Source organism: Anguilla rostrata, chromosome 13, assembly GCF_018555375.3.
Source record: "Anguilla rostrata isolate EN2019 chromosome 13, ASM1855537v3, whole genome shotgun sequence".
Lineage (NCBI taxonomy): Eukaryota > Metazoa > Chordata > Actinopteri > Anguilliformes > Anguillidae > Anguilla > Anguilla rostrata.
This window is the reverse complement of record NC_057945.1, coordinates 37,566,888-37,585,493: the sequence shown is the minus strand read 5'-3', so window position 1 is coordinate 37,585,493 and position 18,606 is coordinate 37,566,888. Positions and strand designations below refer to the sequence as shown.

Sequence of the window (18,606 nt, the reverse complement as noted above, 5' to 3'; positions counted from 1 at the left end):
ATATATATGTGTGTGTGTGTGTGTGTGTGTATATGTGTATATATATGTATATATATATATGTGTGTGTGTGTACGTGTGTGTGTGTATATATATTTGTATATGAGTGTATATATATGTACGTATGTGCGCACGTACCTGTGTATGTGTGTGCGTACATGTATATGTATATGTATATATGTATATATATATATATGTATATACAGTATGTGCGTATCTGTGTGCATATATGTATATATATATATGTATATACAGTATGTGCGTACCTGTGTGCGTCCAGGTCCAGGTGGGCGGGCTCCACGTCTCCCCCGGCACGGTGAGCTTCCAGTCGGACAGCCCGCTGACCCTGCCCGCCATCGTCAGCATGGCGGTGGGCGGCGGCCTCCTCTTCGTCAGCGTCGCCCTCGTCCTCCTCGCCTATAGGCGCAAGTCCCGCCAGAACGACCTCACTCTCAAGCGGCTGCAGATGCAGATGGACTCGCTGGAGTCCCGCGTGGCGCTGGAGTGCAAGGAAGGTCGGTTTGCTCCCGGGGAATTCTGGGTAACAAAAAAGATTAAGACGCAGCACAGTGTTCTGTTCTGTGTTGGTTCTTGGATTATTTTTAATCCTGCATCATTCGCTGTGTCGTGCTCACGCCCAAAGTTTAAGTGACCATATTCCCCAAACTCTAAAATCACAAGTGAACAGTAGTGAGTGTTTATGGTGAGTTTAGACCTGAGGGGTCCAGCTTCACTCCTGATGCACTGCAGTGTCTCCAGTTATTTGTGGTTTCCTTTCAATTAAGGCCTTGAGAACAATTGTCCGGACTCTCGGTCAGTAATGGAAATGAATCGATCTGGAGTTTTACAACCCTAGTTTTGACAAACTGGCACCAATCAGAATGGACTTGATTGGCTTTATAAATCATCAGTGTTTGTGTGGCTTATACTCAGGTAGAGCGATAAAGAGAGACTGCAAAAAACAAACAAACAAAAAAGTAATCTTAACAAACATTTTAGTCTTATATTTAGACATAAATCTTCATAAAATTTTCTATTGGTTTTTTGCCAAAATAAGATGAAGATTGGCAATGAGGTTTGCCTGTGGGGCTTGGCAATTTCCCTTGTGAAGCAAAACAATAACTTAAAACAAGCTAGAATTCTCTAGTTAAGAGAGAAAAAAAGATTTTATGTCTCATTACTAGTCTAAAACACTTGAGACAGGCTTTTTCGCAGTGTGTAACAGGCCAGGCTGTGTGTCTGTACCGTGGGCTTGTTTTCTTTATCGTGTCCGTTTCGTCCATTCCCACCCCCAGCCTTCGCCGAGCTCCAGACGGACATCAACGAGCTGACCAGCGACCTGGACCGCGCAGGTATCCCTCACCTGGACTACCGCACCTACGCCATGCGCGTGCTCTTCCCCGGGATCGAGGACCACCCTGTCCTGAGGGAGCTGGAGGTGAGGGGCGCAGCTGCCCACTGCTGGGGAGGGCAGAGAATTAAGGGGTAGGGTTGGGGGACGGGCAGTGGTTACTAGGGTTAATGTGCTACTCTAGGAAAGTGGTTCCATAAGTTTGTACCTTATGGCACCTGTGTTTTGTAGCTGTTCAATGACCATGAACTGCACTTTTGTACGTCTCTTTGGATAAAAGCGTCTGCTAAATAAATGTAATAATGTAATGGTTCACCTAGTACATTATTGGCCATTGTTACATTACAGGCATTTATAGCAGATGCTCTATATCAAGAGAGACTCACACAGCTTATCTTACATAGCATCCACATCCACAGCTGGATATATACTGAAGTAGTTCAGGTTGGGTACCTTGCTCAAGGGTACGAGGGCAGTGTCCCAGCTGGGAATCCAACCTGTAACCTTTAAGTTACGAGCCCAGTTCCCTACCCGTTATACTACCCATTACTGTACACTACACTGCCACTACACTGTGGTCATTGTTACATTATTGGAAAAACTTTGAGAACCACTGCTGTAAACAATATAATGGAGAGTGGTAGCTTTCAAATGGAGATGCACGCATAGCTACAGCATTTCCTCCAGAGAGAGAGAAAGGAAGTTTCACACAGTTCTGCTCCAGATTTATATCTAAATGTGCCGTTGCCCTTGTGACCTGCCTGATGCAGGAGCTGCTATCGTTGTGCCAAATCTGTGAGGTTTAAATAAGCACTGATTACCTCTGGGAGCCAATCTGCTAGAGCGTGCTGTGGATGCACTGAACAAGCGGGTGTGCTAACACTCAGCAGTCAGTAAGTCACAGCCATCCCTGGCCCACAATCAAGTAAATCAGTTTTCTACATTTTAATGTCGTATTGATATTGGTCTGTGAATGGTCCGGCTGCAGTGCCTGTAACCATGCCCCCTCCATTACACGGAGCCACAAACAAGTCTCACTGAAGTGTGATATCATGGCCGCATACGTTTTTTTTGTAGTGTGTGGACTTTTAATGTGTCGTGTTGTGTGTGTATGTGTGCTGCCTGTGTGAAGTATGTGTATATGTGTGTGTGGTTGCTGTGGGGTAACATGTACGGTGTGTTGTGTGTGTGTGTTGTCCCCAATACGTGTTGTGATTGTGTGATCGTGTTATGTTGCTGACCTGTGTGTACAGTATGTGTGTATGTGTATGCTGTGTGGTGTGTGTGTGTGTGTAGTGTGTGTGTGTGTGTACAGCATGCACTTGCGTGTGGGTGTGTTTATTCACATACTTGTGGGGACTCCCCGCCCAGGTGTCGGGGAACAGGCAGGTGTCGGTGGAGAAAGCCCTGCGGCTGTTCGCTCAGCTCCTCAACAACAAGGTGTTCCTGCTGTCCTTCATCCGCACGCTGGAGCTGCAGCGCTCCTTCTCCATGCGCGACCGCGGCAACGTGGCCTCGCTCATCATGACCGCGCTGCAGGGCCGGCTGGAGTACGCCACCGACATCCTCAAGCACCTGCTCTCCGACCTCATCAACCGCAACCTGGAGAGCAAGAACCACCCCAAGCTGCTGCTGCGCAGGTACGGCCCCTGTTCACTCACTCAGTCATACTCAGTCACTCACTCACCCTCTCACACTCACTCACACACTCACCCTCTCACTCATCACGCACTCTCATTCACTCACTCACCTCTCACACCTCATCACTCACCACCTCATCACTCATTCACTCACTCACCCTCTCACACAGTCATTCACTCATTCATACTCACTCACCCTCTCACACTCATTCACTCAGTCATACTCACTCACCCTCTCACACAGTCATTCACTCAGTCATGCTCACTCACCCTCTCCACAGTCATTCACTCATTCATACACTCCACCTCATCTCACTCTCCCCTCAAAACTCAGTCACTCCACTCACGCTCATACACTCATTAACTCGCTCACCCTCACACGCTCATACACTCAATCATACTCACTCACCTCACACCTCTACACTCTCACTCGCTCACCTCCAGTCACATATCCCCTCAGCTACCTCACTTCACCTCTAAGACACCATTCATACTCACCCTAATACTCATCTCAGTCATTCATTCACCTTCACACAGTTCCGTAATCGAGCGGCGCTCAGCAGTTTCAGCAGCAAGGAGGCTTTGTTTCAGAGTTTAAAATATTTTTTCTTTGTTAGCTCTCTCTTGCTGCCTCCTGCCTAAACTTCCACAAAGTCAGACCGACCAATCACGGCCTTCCCTCTTTAATTTTGTCCTCTCTGTGTGGTGCTTCCTCCAGAGTTTTTAATTCAGTCAGAGGAAAGCATTTTGTTTACTTCACCCGCTGTGACACTAGTCAAATTCCAAATCAAATTTCCTAATTGAATTTCTAAATCAAATTTGGTAAATGGAGTCTTTATTTAGGTCCATCGAGAGACCGTCTCCTGTGCAGACTGCTGATTTTCACCTAGGAGGTTCGGTCAAAAGCAGACTGAGAGGAAAATTTTTGAGAGGTTTGGATAGGTTGATTTGAGGGGACCCAAGGCTTCAGCACAGAGGGTGGGGGTGTCTCTTTCTGATTGGCAATTGGCTAAGAACACCAGGCTCTTATGCCCCAGATGTTAACAGGTTCTTCATTCCCTGTCTCTTAAGGAGTGTTTTAATGAAACTTAAAATCCCTTTTTTTGTCATGTAGAAAATATGAGCTTCTTTTTAGTTCCTTTTTGCTCGACAAATTAAATTGCTTTACTCCGTTGAGAAATCTTTAAATTGAGTCAAACTGCCTCACCTCATTGGCAATCTTTTTATCTTATTTAGCAAAAAAGAAAAAGAGTAATAGATACAATTTCAAGTCTAAATATAAGACTGAAATACTTGTTAAGATTGACTTACTTTTTGGTTTTTGCAGTGCAGAATCGACAATCCTGGCAACCCCAGCAACCCATAACATGCTAATTATTCCATTCTGTGTCAGCTCTCTCTCTCTCTCGCTCTTTCTCTTGCTCTCTCTATCTCCATCTCTATCTCTCTATATTTTTTTTCAGGTAATTCCAGACTCTTTCTTCTTCCTCTCCTTCTTGGCTATTCTTGGATGTATTCCCCAGGGCCCTCCCTGTCTTCCACAGAGAAGAACATGAGAAAGAGTTGGGGGGGCGTTAGCTGATCTCTGTCTTGATGTTTCAGTTGCAGTATTAGCATCTGGCTCAGAGATTGATAGATTTGCAGAGATGTTTCTTTGTCAAGTCATGGACAATAAAATTACAGTTGTTTTATTTAATTATTTTTTTTACATATGGCCACACATTCATAAAGTGAAAGTGTGAGATGCTGGGTGGGTCATTTAGTTAAGGTCAGGGGTAGTTCTATAGGACAAGGTACTATTGGATGTTCCAAAACAGAGTGTGAATTGGGCAGCCTTTGCAGCCAAATGTTGGCTGCCGAATTTATTTAAAAAAATAAAATAAATGACCACTGACAGTCGACTGAAGGATTTGTACCACACTGCACCACAAGTCCGCGCAGTGTCTTATAATGTATGTTTGTCGTGTTCCTGATTTTCAGGACAGAATCTGTCGCCGAGAAGATGCTGACGAACTGGTTCACGTTCCTGCTCCACAAATTCCTGAAGGTGAACTGGAGACTGATCTGAAGAGAGAGGCATCGCTGTTCTTTATGACATCACACTTTAGTCTTTTTTACCCAGAGAGAGTAATGCAGCTTACATTGTTTCACAAATGATCCATTTATATACCTGATGTTGCTCAATGGAACGATGGTGGAGAGAATCAAACCTGTGCTCTCAGAGTTACAAGCCCAGTTCTCTAGCCATTGTCCGTAACTGCCACCCAATGCACATGTTATTGGACTGTAGATTAGATTGTTGCATCGTCCACTGTTGATCATGTGATCACGTGCTGATTGTGTAGGTTTGCTGCATGCTTTGTGACTCTCTCATTCTCGTTTTCTTATGTTTACCTGTCTCTTCCTGTCTGTCTTTATCATGCCCTCTCTATAACTCTAACCTTCTGTCTGTTCAACTCTCTCTGTCCCTTCTTGTTACCCCTGCCTCCCATTTCCCCTCTCTCTCTCCCTCTCTTTCTCTGCGTATGCACAGGAGTGTGTTGGGGAGCCCCTGTTCATGCTGTACTGTGCCATTAAGCAGCAGATGGAGAAGGGCCCCATAGACTCCATCACTGGAGAGGCCAGATACTCCCTGAGCGAGGACAAGCTCATCCGCCAGCAACTCGACTACAAAACTTTGGTTTGTCTTAACGTAGACACACACCCACACAAGCATGTACAAACACGCACACACACACACACACACACCAACATTAATACTGTACAGTCACAAGCCCATACAATACACAGACTATACATGCATGTTGTAGAACTAGCAGAGCTACACAAACACACACACAAACACTAACATCCAGCACACAAAACAAATAGAGTGTGCAAACACACACTTGCAGACAAATGCTCACAAACAGGTCTCTCACCCATACTAGTCATTTCCAACAAAATGAATCTTTACCTTCTTATGTTCCGCACAGCTAAAATAGTTGCATTTGATGATAGATCTGTTTCCATGGGAACATTATACAGGGATATCAGACTGGTGTTGATCAGTGTCTCGGTGATCTTAAATATAGCTCACTGTTTGTTAACACTTTTCTGGAGCTGGAATAAGGTGACTCTGACCCTTCAGAAGTGTGATATGTATGGTCAGGAGCTGGTGAGTATGTTGATCAGCCATTTTGTGAAAGCGCCTGAATGAGGATAACAGTGTCACCGGGTCTGCTGGGAAGTGACCCTGTCCCTCCTGACGTGGCCCCTGTCTCCTCTCTCTGTCCCGCTCAGACCCTGCGCTGTGTGAGCCCCGAAAACGAGAACAGCCCGGAGGTCCCGGTGAAGGTGCTCAACTGTGACACGGTGACCCAGGTGAAGGAGAAGATCCTGGACGCCGTGTACAAGAACGTGCCCTTCTCCCAGAGACCCAGAGCCGTCAACATGGACCTGGGTGAGCCGGCCCCGTCCACTGACACACTGAGCAACGGACACGCTGATCGACCAACACTCCCATTCACTGACACGCTGATCGACTGACACGCTCATGCACTGACACGCTGAGCAACTGACACGCTCATGCACTGACACGGCATCCACTGACACGCTGATCCACTGACACGCTGTTCGACTGACACGCCCATTCACTGACACACTGATCGACTGACACAGTGATCCACTGACACATTGTTGCACTGACATGCTGATTAACTGACAAACTCATGCGCTTACACGCTGATTAACTGACACACTAACGCACTGACACACTGATTAACTGACACAGTCATGCTCTGACACACTGATTAACTGACTTGAGCATTTCCACTCCTTTGTGAGATTTAACCCTTTTTGTTTATACATCATGTGATATTACCTGTGTGAGTGAAGCCAGGCTCATTTAAACGTGTGTAAGAAATTAAGAACGCAAATTGGTGCTCTACCCCCAGAGTGGCGACAGGGCCAGTTGGGGCGTGTGGTGCTGCAGGATGAGGACATCACCACAAAGATCGACAACGACTGGAAACGACTCAACACCCTCATGCACTACCAGGTCAGAACCATGCTCTTTATATAGCCTTCATTTACTCTTCTTCTCACACACGCACATGCACACGCATGCACGCTCGCACACACGTACATGCACGCACACTTACACACAAGCCCAGAAAGTAAGAGTTCTGCCATGAGTTTCTTCCACAAATGAGCCAGATGATTTTAATTATTAATTATTCCTCCTGGCTGAAGAATTGGACGAATTAGCAAAACTTTGATAAGTAGAATCAGATGTATTTGTGCTGGGCTAAAACAAAAACCTGCACCCACACTGGCCCTTTTTGGATAAGATTGTACACCACTGGGAAAGTAGAATTAAGCGAAAACTCAGGTTTGAGATCGGTTAATTAGTCCTGAGGTGTAGGCATGAGAATGTGGGAACAGTCCAGGCGCTTGATTGGCTGATTAACTGGGCGTGGCTTCAGCAGGCATGAGAATGTGGGTGTTTGATTGGTGCTGATTGATTGAGTGATTATACAGGAGGACATAAAGGGTGAGGTTAAGCCTGCTGCAGCAGCAGTTTGGAGGTGAAGTGTGGATTTAGGGTTGGTAGTGAGGGGGAAAGGAAAGGAAAGGAAAGGAAAGGAAAGGAAAGGAAAGGAAAGGAAAGGAAAGGAAAGGAAAGGAAAGGAAAGGAAGGAAGGAAAGGAAGGAAGGAAGAGAAAGGAAAGGAAGGAAGAAAAAAGAAAGGAAGGAAAGGAAAGGAAAGGAAAGAAAGGAAAGGAAGGAAAGAAAGGAAGGAAAGAAAGGAAAGGAAAGGAAAGGAAAGGAAAGGAAAGGAAAGGAAAGGAAAGGAAAGGAAAGGAAAGGAAAGGAAAGGAAAGGAAAGGAAAGGAAAGGAAAGGAAAGGAAAGGAAAGGAAGTTTGGTTGCGGTTAAAGGATGGCAGGTGTGAGGTTGTGTGGATGTGATGATGGTTTATTTATTTGAGGGCCAGGAGACTGATGTGGAAGAAACATTATTTGATGTTTTCTGTAAAAGTGCTGAGTCATCTGTGATCAGCCCTGCAATCCCCCCCCCCCCAGGAATATCCCTTCAGTCCTGCTGGCGAGCTTTTTCTAGAACTTTCTACAGAACCCTCTGAACCCTTTCTCACAGGCTGTCCGAAACTGCCTTACTGCATCCCCAAAATAAGTTCTAAACATTCTCCCTACTTTTTTTTTTTTGTAACTATGTGATGGACCATATGCAAAAAAAAAAAAAAAAAGGTCCTCTCTGCAATTTTCCAACTAATGTGTTGTAAGGTGTCTTGTCCTTGCAATAAAAAGGCACTTCATCTTTCTCCCTGGTGTATGGGACCTCCCACCATGTCCTCCTAAAAAGTATGATTTACTACCTGAAGTGTGCTCCCAAATGCACTCAGTGAAACCCTGGGAAAATTAGTATATTATCCTGGGATTTTAAGTAGGCTACATTTACAGAATAATTAGCCTACTTAACAACTTTCTCATGCAGTGTACTCTATCTACTTAGTTGCCTACTATAGAGTATACAAGTTGTTTCAGACATGGGCCCAGTGTAGCAAAGTTCCTTCAATCATTCATGGCTGTTACAACCCTGCCTGATTACATCGCCCCTTTCCACCCAACAATCTAAAACTTATCTGTTATGACATGACATGAACAGGTTTATTCAATTTCAAAATAAGTTCCTGCTTAAAGGATATAGGCCAGTGAGAGTGAAGTACTGGACAGCTGCACCGACATAGCGTTCCCTGCGTTTCTTCTGCAGCCGGGGGCTAATGGAGATGACGCTAACGCTAACAGTTTTGATGAGAAACACCAGCGGCCCTCTCTGACATGTTTAAAGCACCGCGGCTTGCCGGCTAGCCTAAACACGCGCCGAGTTAAATGGTCCTCGGGTTCAAAAGCTTTTTAAAACTGCATTATGTTCTTGTAGCGAGCCATGAATTTCACTGTAGTTTGTACGCGGTGGAGGTGTTTATGGGGACCACCCTGGCCTTACTCTAAATCAAACCAGACGAGACCAAGCCGTACCAGGCCAGGCCCTGTCTGTGGCGCGATGGGTGTTCCAGTCTGTAGGGTGGCCAGCTCTCCAGTGTACCCGAATGTCCCCCGAAACCACAGTAATGTTCTGTCTGGGTACTAAAATGTACCTTTTAAGAGGCAACATGGGTACAAATGGATTATGTATTGCTGGCTAGGGTTAGAATTTTGTGTACCTATAGTACACCACCCCAGTGACGAGCATTTGTACCTTTTATAAGCACTTTTTCATACACATTTTTCTTTGAGAGTTTGCACGGGGGCATGGGTTTGATTCCCTGCTGTGGAACCCTCTGAGCTGTGGTCCCTTCTCTTCCTGTCACCCTCTCTGCTTTCTCTCTATCCGTTACCCTCTCTGCTTTCTCCCTGTCTGTTACCCCCTCTCTTTTATCCCTGTCCGAATAGAGTCAAAAACTGTAAATGAGGGCAGAGTGTTTGGCTCTCCTTTTAAAAAGCAAATACAAACCCCTGTGTGTGGCTGCTTCCTCCCCTTCCCGCAGGTTTCGGACTGCTCCGTGGTGGCCTTGGTGCCCAAGCAAACGTCCTCCTACAACGTCCCGCCGCTGGCTAGCATCCCGCGCACCATCAGCAGATATGGCAAGTCTGACCTGTCGGCTATTACGCACGGTGGCTAACCAACGTGTGAACCTGGCCCCTCCCACCCCACCCCACCCCACCACGTCAAAGGCTCTAATCAAAGCCACTGGTAATGCAGTAGAATAGAGATTTAACGCAGAATAGCCCACGGGCACTGGCGCCTCTCAAAGCTCAGGGTTTCACGCACACGCACCCTTTGAACCCTGGTGAGACCCCGTAACGTTTGAGACTGAGAGAACTTCCCAGGAGACTTCAGTGTCTCCAGGAAACAAGCTTCTTGAGGGGGGGAGGGGCTGTTGATTCTTTCTGTTTTTTTTTTTCCAGGTTGTGTGTATGTTTTTTTGTTTTTTTTTTTGTTTAAAGGGTAAACTTTTTAGAAGCCTTTTGATGTGCAGATTTGGGCTGTGGAAGAGAAAGTCTGTCACCAGGGGAAAAGCATTCTTTCTGTATTCCGTCTGACGCAGGGCGGTGACGGGGGTGGGTTGGGGGGGGGGTTTGGAACGCGACGGAGACGCGGAGTCGGAGTTAACGATACGGCGTTATGCCAGAGAGAGATCTGCAGTCTTTTTAAACTCCTAAAACTTCAAAGTGCATCGGCGGCATGTGAAATCTGAAACCACTGGCAGCAGTGTTTGTGCTCATGAAGAATGTGTGTGTGGGGGTGGAGGGGGGGCATCGCTCTCTTAACCGCGCACCCCCTCCCTGTCGCAGATTTGGCGCTGCGCTACGCCTCCGGCAGTCCCGACAGCTTGCGTTCGCGCGCCCCCATGATCACGCCCGACCTGGAGAGCGGGGTCCGGGTGTGGCACCTGGTGAAGAACCACGAGCACGGCGACCAGAAGGAGGGCGACCGCGGCAGCAAGATGGTGTCGGAGATCTACCTGACCCGGCTGCTGGCCACCAAGGTGCCGCCACACCCCCACTGAACCGCGTATTATTAATACACATTACTGCACGTGGACTGTCTGTTTCCCCACCTAGTTTAACCCTATGAGGAGTAGGAGTAGGAGTTTTAAATTATGAGTCAGTGTTCTAGAATGCCATTGTCTTCAATGACCAGTAGTGACTGTTACATCAGCATTGGAATGTTCTGTTGAGCACATTTTAAGCACGTATTTTTTTTACTTCCTTTCTGGGGGTTCTGGCCTGGTTTTTTTCCCCCCAATTTTCTTTTTCCTGTGAATTCTATAAAACGTCATTGTGACAGTGTCTCCAAAAAGCCCAATACGAAAAAAATTGGATTCAATTTAATTAATGGCTGATGCCAAAACTAAAATCCACAGTGAGTGAGTTGATGACGGGAGTGGACGGGTCGAGCCCTGATGCCCCTCTGTTCCGGATGTTTCTCAGGGCACGCTGCAGAAGTTTGTGGACGACCTGTTCGAGACCCTCTTCAGCACGGCCCACCGCGGCAGCGCCCTGCCCCTCGCCATCAAGTACATGTTCGACTTCCTGGACGAGCAGGCCGACAAGCACGGCATCCACGACGTGGACGTGCGCCACACGTGGAAGAGCAACTGGTGAGAGCCCACGGAAACACTGCCCTCCTCAGACCGGGAGGGGAATTGCACCTTTCAGACAGGGAAAAAAGTCTCAACGCATATGACGTACATTACCAGACGCTCTTATCCAGAACAGCTTACACAGCTTGCATTCTTCATATATAGCGTATTTAAGCGGCTGGATATTTACTGAAGCGATTAAGCAGGAAGCAGGTTAAGTACCCTGCTCAAAGGTACAAGGGCAGTTCCTCACCTGGGAGTTAAATCTGAAACCCCACGGCCATAATATAAACCTATAAAGTTAGTTATAACTGACATGTGAATTTAAAGATCTACCTGTTTGAACGAAGTAGCTCCAGAAATGGCAGTTAGGTTTCCTTCACTCATCCCTCTCACTCACTGATTGGCTGAATTAGATTTTTTCATAACTGGAGATGACCAATCCCGTAAAAAAACTCCGCTGGCATCCTCTCCTCCCTCCCAGCCTCCCGCTGAGGTTCTGGGTGAACGTGATCAAGAACCCGCAGTTCGTCTTCGACATCCACAAGAGCAGCATCACGGACGCCTGCCTGTCGGTGGTGGCCCAGACCTTCATGGACTCCTGCTCCACCTCCGAGCACCGGCTGGGCAAGGACTCGCCCTCCAACAAGCTGCTCTACGCCAAGGACATCCCCAACTACAAGAGCTGGGTGGAGAGGTGGGAGCGAGAGAGGATCTGTTAAACTTCTCTTTCAGCATTATAGTACTTTGAAGACAAAAGAAAAAAACAAAGATTTTTAGTCATTGGCAAGTCTTTGAAGGCATCATATTAACCAGAAACAATGCATGCGCTCTACAGAAGACTTATAATTTCCTGCTGGTCTGGGAAGCAGAGGCTAGTGAGCATTTTGCCTCTGCCTTCCATGACCATGAAAATAACAGTCTATCTCTTACGTAGTCATTTTTTGTTTAGATGCTCCAACCCATTCAATGACTAAATTTCGGCGCTGCTGTGCTAGGTGGTGGTGACGTGGTGTGTATGTGCATGCATGTATGTGTGTGTGTGTGTGTGTGTTTCACCAGGTATTACGCAGACATCAGCCGCCTGCCGGCCATCAGTGACCAGGACATGAACGCGTACCTGGCCGAGCAGGCCCGGCTGCACTCGTCCGAGTTCAACATGCTGAGCGCGCTCCACGAGATCTACTCCTACGTCGGCAAGTACAGCCAGGAGGTACGGCCATGCTACTGCAGCAGCAGTGTCCTGACCCACCGCCCGCACACATTACATTACATTACATTACATTACAGGCATTTAGCAGACGCTCTTATCCACAGCGACTTACACAACTTTTTACATAGCATTTTACATTGTATCCATTTATACAGCTGGATATATACTGAAGCAATGCCGGTTAAGTACCTTTGCTCAAGGGTACAACGGCAGTGTCCTTACCCGGGAATCGAACCTGCGACCTTTCGGTTACAAGCCCAGTTCCTTACCCACTGTGCTACACTCCATCCTCCGTACACACACAGAAGAGGGCTGCGCAGCCGCAGACGTTAGCGCCGTGTGCGGCTGTGCGTTCTTCCGGGCGGGAAGTTCTGCTCCCCTCGGGCTCCTTCGGGTTTCTCACGGTCTCTGTCTCTGTTCCCGTCTCCAGATCTTGGCGGCGCTGGAGCAGGACGAGCAGGCCAGGAAGCAGCGGCTGGCCCAAAAGCTGGACCAGCTGATCGGGGCCATGTCCCTGGAGAGCTGAGAGAGAGAGGGACAAGGAGAAAGAGAGAGAGAGAGAGGAAGAGAGGAAGGGGGAAAGAGGAAGTGAACCACACCGAGCAAGCTGAGAGACGCTGAGAAACAGACGGGGTCGCCCCTGCTTCTCTGAAGACCTGTCTGACTTGTCTGACTTTGAAACGCTGAACCGCTTCTAAAAGATGGCCGCTCCGGGCTCTGCTTCGTGAGGTCTGCGGGGCATCTGCGGTCGTTGCCATGGAGACGAGGGCACCGGAGGAGAGAGAGAGAGAGAGAGAGAGAGATGCGGAACAGGCTTCCAGAGGAGTCACATGATGTCCTCTCTCGGACAGTTTAGGGCCTGGAGCGGCTGTCTGCAGAACTCCTGACGACGAGACGAGGGGGATGGGACGAGGGAACTCTGATCTCTCTGAGGGAGCCTCAGTCTTCACAGAAATATTTCAGTGCTGAAACAGTATTTCATGCTGAATTCTTTTTTTTTTTCTTCTTCTAAATATCTTATTCTCAGCCACAGCCGCAGTGGGGCTCACCCCGAGCTGAGAAGTGTCGCAGTGCTGTGGGTGTGAAGCCCCTCGAGGAGTTCTATCTCTGTGTCTGCCCACTATAGCAGCATGGCTGCATAAATTCAAATGTACATTAATCAGCGTGAGACCTCCTCTAAAGTTGTTTGGAAAGATCTTGGAAAGGATCACACCTCCACCTAAAATAATTCCTGGAAGGGGGGCCAATTTTGGGGCGTGGATTTGGATGCATTGTTCTCTTCCCTCTGTGCTCCAAGCCAGCCTTCTGGGGGGTAGGGCACACTTTGAAAGCACTCCTTTAACCCTTTTTGAGGTGTGAGGTCACAGACGTGTGATTGGAATGTTCTTAACTGAACATTCTAACGCTGACGTGCATAACAATCGCTGCTGGCGACTGAAACGACGGAGTTCTAGAACACTGAAGACTTAGGATGTTGAAAAAAAAAAACAACATTCCTAAAAAGTCCTGCTCTTCAAAGGCTTAAACAAGCCTATTGGGATGTGAAGGGTGCAGAGGACTGATCGGGGGTATCTGACATGCGTCCACTGTGGGGTGCCTCTGCTACAGGCCACAGGCAGAGCGCCCCCCTCTCTGCTTAAAATGTTATTGTAAGTTACCACGTCGTAGTGTGGAGGAATAAAGCGTCTTTATTTATTTGCAGTTGAACGCACGCAATGCTGAGTGAATTACTTCAGCGGACATTGCTTGCTTACCCAAACAGCCCTCTTCGATACGCTCCTCAACGCATGCCATTCGCGGTCATTTTGGACCTTTAAGCTTGTAACAGTGCCAAAAAGTTATGCCATGTTGTAATCTGTACCATTTTAAAGCATCAATATTTATTGAGAAAAGGTCTGCATCTATATGAATGGCCGGGGACTATTCTTGCTTTGTGAACAGTCGCGCATCAGTTCCACCGTGGGGTGCTGTGGTTCGGTGTCCTCTGTAATGGAGTGGTGTTCACGTCGCAGCGTGCTGTGTGTGACGGTATTGTCGTCTGTGATAAACTGCTCTTGGATCGCGAGTACTGGTCAACGCTCACAGCAGCATATGTGTCCGTGTGAGTTTTCCCCACGTTCTCATTGAAAAAGAAACAGCCGTTTTTTTTCAAATGTGTATGTGATTTCCCGTTGATATTTTGCTCTTGATGGTCATGTCTTCCACAAGCAAAGACATGTTGTGACAGTTTTCTTTTTTGCCTGCACTGTCATATTTTGTGGACAAGCTGTGGAATTATATTTTCTAGGTGTGTGTCCTAGAAAGCCCAAAGGAAATTTATTTCGTCAAATTAAAATTAATCTCCAGCACTGCACAGGGTCTTAATAATGAAATGAACGGCATTGTGGGTAGATTTTAATCAGTTTCTAGACTGGCAGGGCCAGCTGTGGTGCTCCAGTAACCGTGGAGACGCTGTGCAGATGCCGTGCTGTCGATGTGGATTGCCCTAGGGGTTTCCCCATCTCACATTGGGCACAGTGAGGTGTTCTTAGAGGTAAAAAAAGAATTATTTACATTTATATAGCACTTTCCTCGAAGTTCAAAGCGCTTTTTTTTTTTTTGTTACAGTGATGAGGGGGGAACTCACCTCAGCCACCACCAACGTGTAGTACCCACCCAGGGGATGCACGGCAGCCATTTTGCACCAGAACTCTGATCGTACATTGGCTGTGGTGGAGAGAGAGAGGGAATGATTTGCCAGTTAAACTGGAGGAAGATTAAAGTGATGGGTTGTGAAAACCAGGGTTTTGAATTTACCCAGGTGTACTGAGAGAGTGTCAGACTAGTAGTTCACACGGATGCGCACAGCAAGAAATGAGCATTTCAGCAACCAGATGCCACCGGACACCGCATGCCTGGTCATTCAAGCACTCGACAAGCTGGGCTGGCTTTGGCATGTGTGCTTTAATACATAACTCACGCGTAGTTCATGGTTAACCTCACAGACGATTCTTAAAACTAGTTGAATGTACATTGCGTCAAAGACATACTCATGAAGGTGATATTGGTGGGAGAATAAATTTTTAAAGGTGTTTGTATCCTGATTTTGGGTTTACGGATTCTCACGGCAGTTGGTGTGCAGTTATTATAATTCGTATGTCCTGTTCCGTCCCGTCCTCACTGTTTCACCCTCTGCCAAGCGGAATATGATTAAACCAGTCAAAGGTCCTGGGGATGTGGGTCTTTTTGACAGTGTTTGAAAAGTGTTTTTATTGAGGGAGAAAGAAGCGATCTTTTAACTCTGCTTTTTTTTTTGAAAATCCCTCTTAGAAACATGAGGATATGCAGTAGGTGGGATGAAAACCTGCATACCTTTCCATCAGTCTCTGTGCGCAACCTTTCGATGCCTTCTGCCTCTCTCTTTCTCTCTCTCTCTCCTCTCTCATCTTCCTCCTCTCTAACACTGAGGAGGATGGAGGCAAACCGTCAGCCCGTCACTCTGAATATACCTCCTCTCCGCGTTTCACTTCAAAACTTTTCACTTTAAAACTTGAGATTCTGACGTGATTTAAAATCACAGAATGTTTGTTAACATTGATTTCCAGTTTTCAAAAAAAAAAAAACATGGCATGCTATTAGTATTCATAGTAGAAACTGGAAGTAAATACAAATAACCAAGATGATGTTCCATGATGTCTGTTTTTGTTTTATACTGGACGTGTTGTGAAAGTTGTAAGAAACTGAAAGTATTTTAATATTTATTTTGCTTTTTATGACAACACATTGTGTACCTATTGTAAATATTGTATGAAGTATGCTCATTTTGAAAGCCAGGGATTTACTGTGTGTTGTTGTTGTATATGAATAAATTTTTACTGGTTAAAAATGAAAGTACAGCCAAAATTGTGGAGAGGTGTATGCGACTCGACAGGTGGCGAGAGGTACAAACCATATGCAAAATAGGACGTATCAGAGATTTTTTTCTTTATTATTTAATGCTGTGATGCCTACATTGAGAGCAAAACCGGAGGCAAACAAACATGCCCTCAATGTCTTGCTTATTGCTGTTCAGTGAGCCGAAACAGAATTTGATATGGCGTCCTCCAAGAAGAGGGCGAAGAGCACATTGGGTGACATATCTGTTTTTTTAATCTATCTTGGGACTGGACTGTGGCCACTAGAGAGAGAGAGAGAATAGATGGAATAGCTGACCCAAAAGACCTGTTGATAAATGTCTATGAATATAATTGGAAATATAGTGCCTGCGGCGACGACATGTTTATCACTGCACGATTCACGGATAACGAGTGATGTAGGGATCTACCAAAAGCCTGAGGGATCTAGCTCATTGTGTGGACAGCGGGCGTCAGAATGTAGGTCCTGGCAGAGTCGCAGTGGTTACTGGCTTTTAATGCGTATCAGCTGCAGGGATTCATTTAGTAATTGAGCAGGAAAAAGACATCAATCATATCAGTGAATACCAGTGCACGGACTTGATAATGGTACGCTCAGTCATAGCATACAGTGGCAGAGGTGTGTTTACCTTAGAGAGGCAGAAAGAGGAGTGTGTGTGCGAGACTTGTCTTTTGTCTATAGTGAGCACACTGTAGGGGTGTACTGCTTCCAAACCCACTGATTTTGCTCTTCTGTCCTTGAAAAAGTGGTCTGAGAGCGCCATCTAGTGGTGCACTCTGTTGTTACAGCTTTCGGAACATCCTTGACATATTTGAACTTAATAAAACGGATAGTTTTCTCTCTCAGGATACCATCATAAATGTTATATATGATGCCATATAGCTAAAAATATATATATATATTGACAATGGCCCAGTAAAACTGAATGTCTCATGTTTGCTTTAATTGGGAAGAAGCAAAATGAGGCTTGCCGTTCTTGTCATCAAAAAGTCTGTTATCAGAGTAGAGATATAGCCATAAAAGGTGACACTGTAAAATAAGGCAGTTTTCTATTGTTTGTTTTATTGTTAATGTACATAGTTATGTGAAGTATCAAGTACATATTTCACATAACAACGTGTAATTTACAACAATACAATGCATCTTCCCCATCTTCCCCACACCCTCTCCTTCCCTTACCCTCACTTCCTCTACCTCTTTCTTCCCCTTTCTATCCTCTCTCTCTCTTCCCCTTTCTATCCTCTCTCTCTCTCTCTCTCTCTCTCTCTCTCTCTCCTCCCTCTGTCTATCTATAGCTCTTTCTCTCTTTCTCTCTCACTCCCAGCCTCTGCCCCCTCCCCTCTCTCTCTCTTTCTGCCTCTACCCCCTCTCTCCTCCCCCTCTCTCTTCCTCCCCTGCCACTCCTGTAGTCATATGACTGTCCTTGGACCTCCTTCCCCTGAAATTCCTGCTTTTGAAGGGACAATATCACCATGTCATTTCTTCTGCAGAGAGGAGAAATTTCTCTATGCAAATTCATCACATGTGTCTGGACAAAGAGCCCCCCCCCCCCCCCCAAAAAAAGGCTCCCTCAAATCACTTCAAGATGTGGACCTCAGTGACTCAGAGCTAGTCAGAGCTGGTTGTGAGGTTTATAGGTCCCACCTTCAACCACACTACACTGCAGAGAGAAGGGGTGGGGTGGGGGGGGGGGGGCGGAGGCAGGAAAGCCAAATTACAGCACTGAGAGGTGAGGAAGGATAATGTCATGACAGTGTGGAGGTGGACGTTGGGGGGGGGGCAAACTACTCCTGTGTGTGTGAGAAGCTTAGACGGAGAAGGAGGGAAAGGGGAGGGTGAGCGAGAGAGAGGGAGGAAGAAACAGAGGGAGGGAGGGAGGGCGGGAAGGAGAGAGAGAGAGAGAGCTATGAATTAACACAGGACCTTCTAGGCCTAGCCAGCTCCTGCTCAACCACAAGACTGCTTGGACATGATGTCATCTCGGTTTCTTTTTCCTTCCCCTGCTTCTCCGCACATCCACAGTCAGCAGAAAGTAAACAGAGCGGAGGGTTGTTTTCCTGTGGACAGGAAGGAGCGGCACGCTGTCACTCAGGGAGTTGGAGGTGAGCGCTGAGCCTGAGTCCTTCCCGACCAATCAGAAAACACACGGCAGTGTGGTGTTCGTACGCACTGTAGGCACGGTGTGGAGCCTCATCTTTTAATCTGTTTCGTTTACAGAGCGGATATTTAACGTACAAAGGACCAATGTTTGATTTGTTATCATATTAACACACTGACATTCATTACATTACATTACATTACATTACAGGAATTTAGCTGACACTCCAGAGTGACTTACACAATATTCCATATAGCATCAACATTG

The 18,606-nt window shown here is 46.6% G+C and overlaps 1 protein-coding gene across 1 annotated transcript in view; it reads left to right on the top strand.

The window, feature by feature from the left end:
* The window catches only part of LOC135237378 (plexin-A2-like), a 79,979-nt gene extending 63,745 nt beyond the window's left edge, over positions 1-16,234 (top strand). The window contains 13 exon segments of the mRNA XM_064304493.1: positions 279-513; positions 1,294-1,436; positions 2,721-2,989; positions 4,970-5,036; positions 5,523-5,669; positions 6,272-6,431; positions 6,925-7,028; positions 9,536-9,632; positions 10,344-10,537; positions 10,983-11,152; positions 11,619-11,831; positions 12,197-12,347; positions 12,778-16,234. Of these exon segments, the coding sequence (XP_064160563.1) occupies positions 279-513; positions 1,294-1,436; positions 2,721-2,989; positions 4,970-5,036; positions 5,523-5,669; positions 6,272-6,431; positions 6,925-7,028; positions 9,536-9,632; positions 10,344-10,537; positions 10,983-11,152; positions 11,619-11,831; positions 12,197-12,347; positions 12,778-12,873 (2,046 nt within the window). The 3' untranslated portion in view covers positions 12,874-16,234.
* The last annotated feature ends 2,372 nt before the right edge of the window (positions 16,235-18,606 follow it).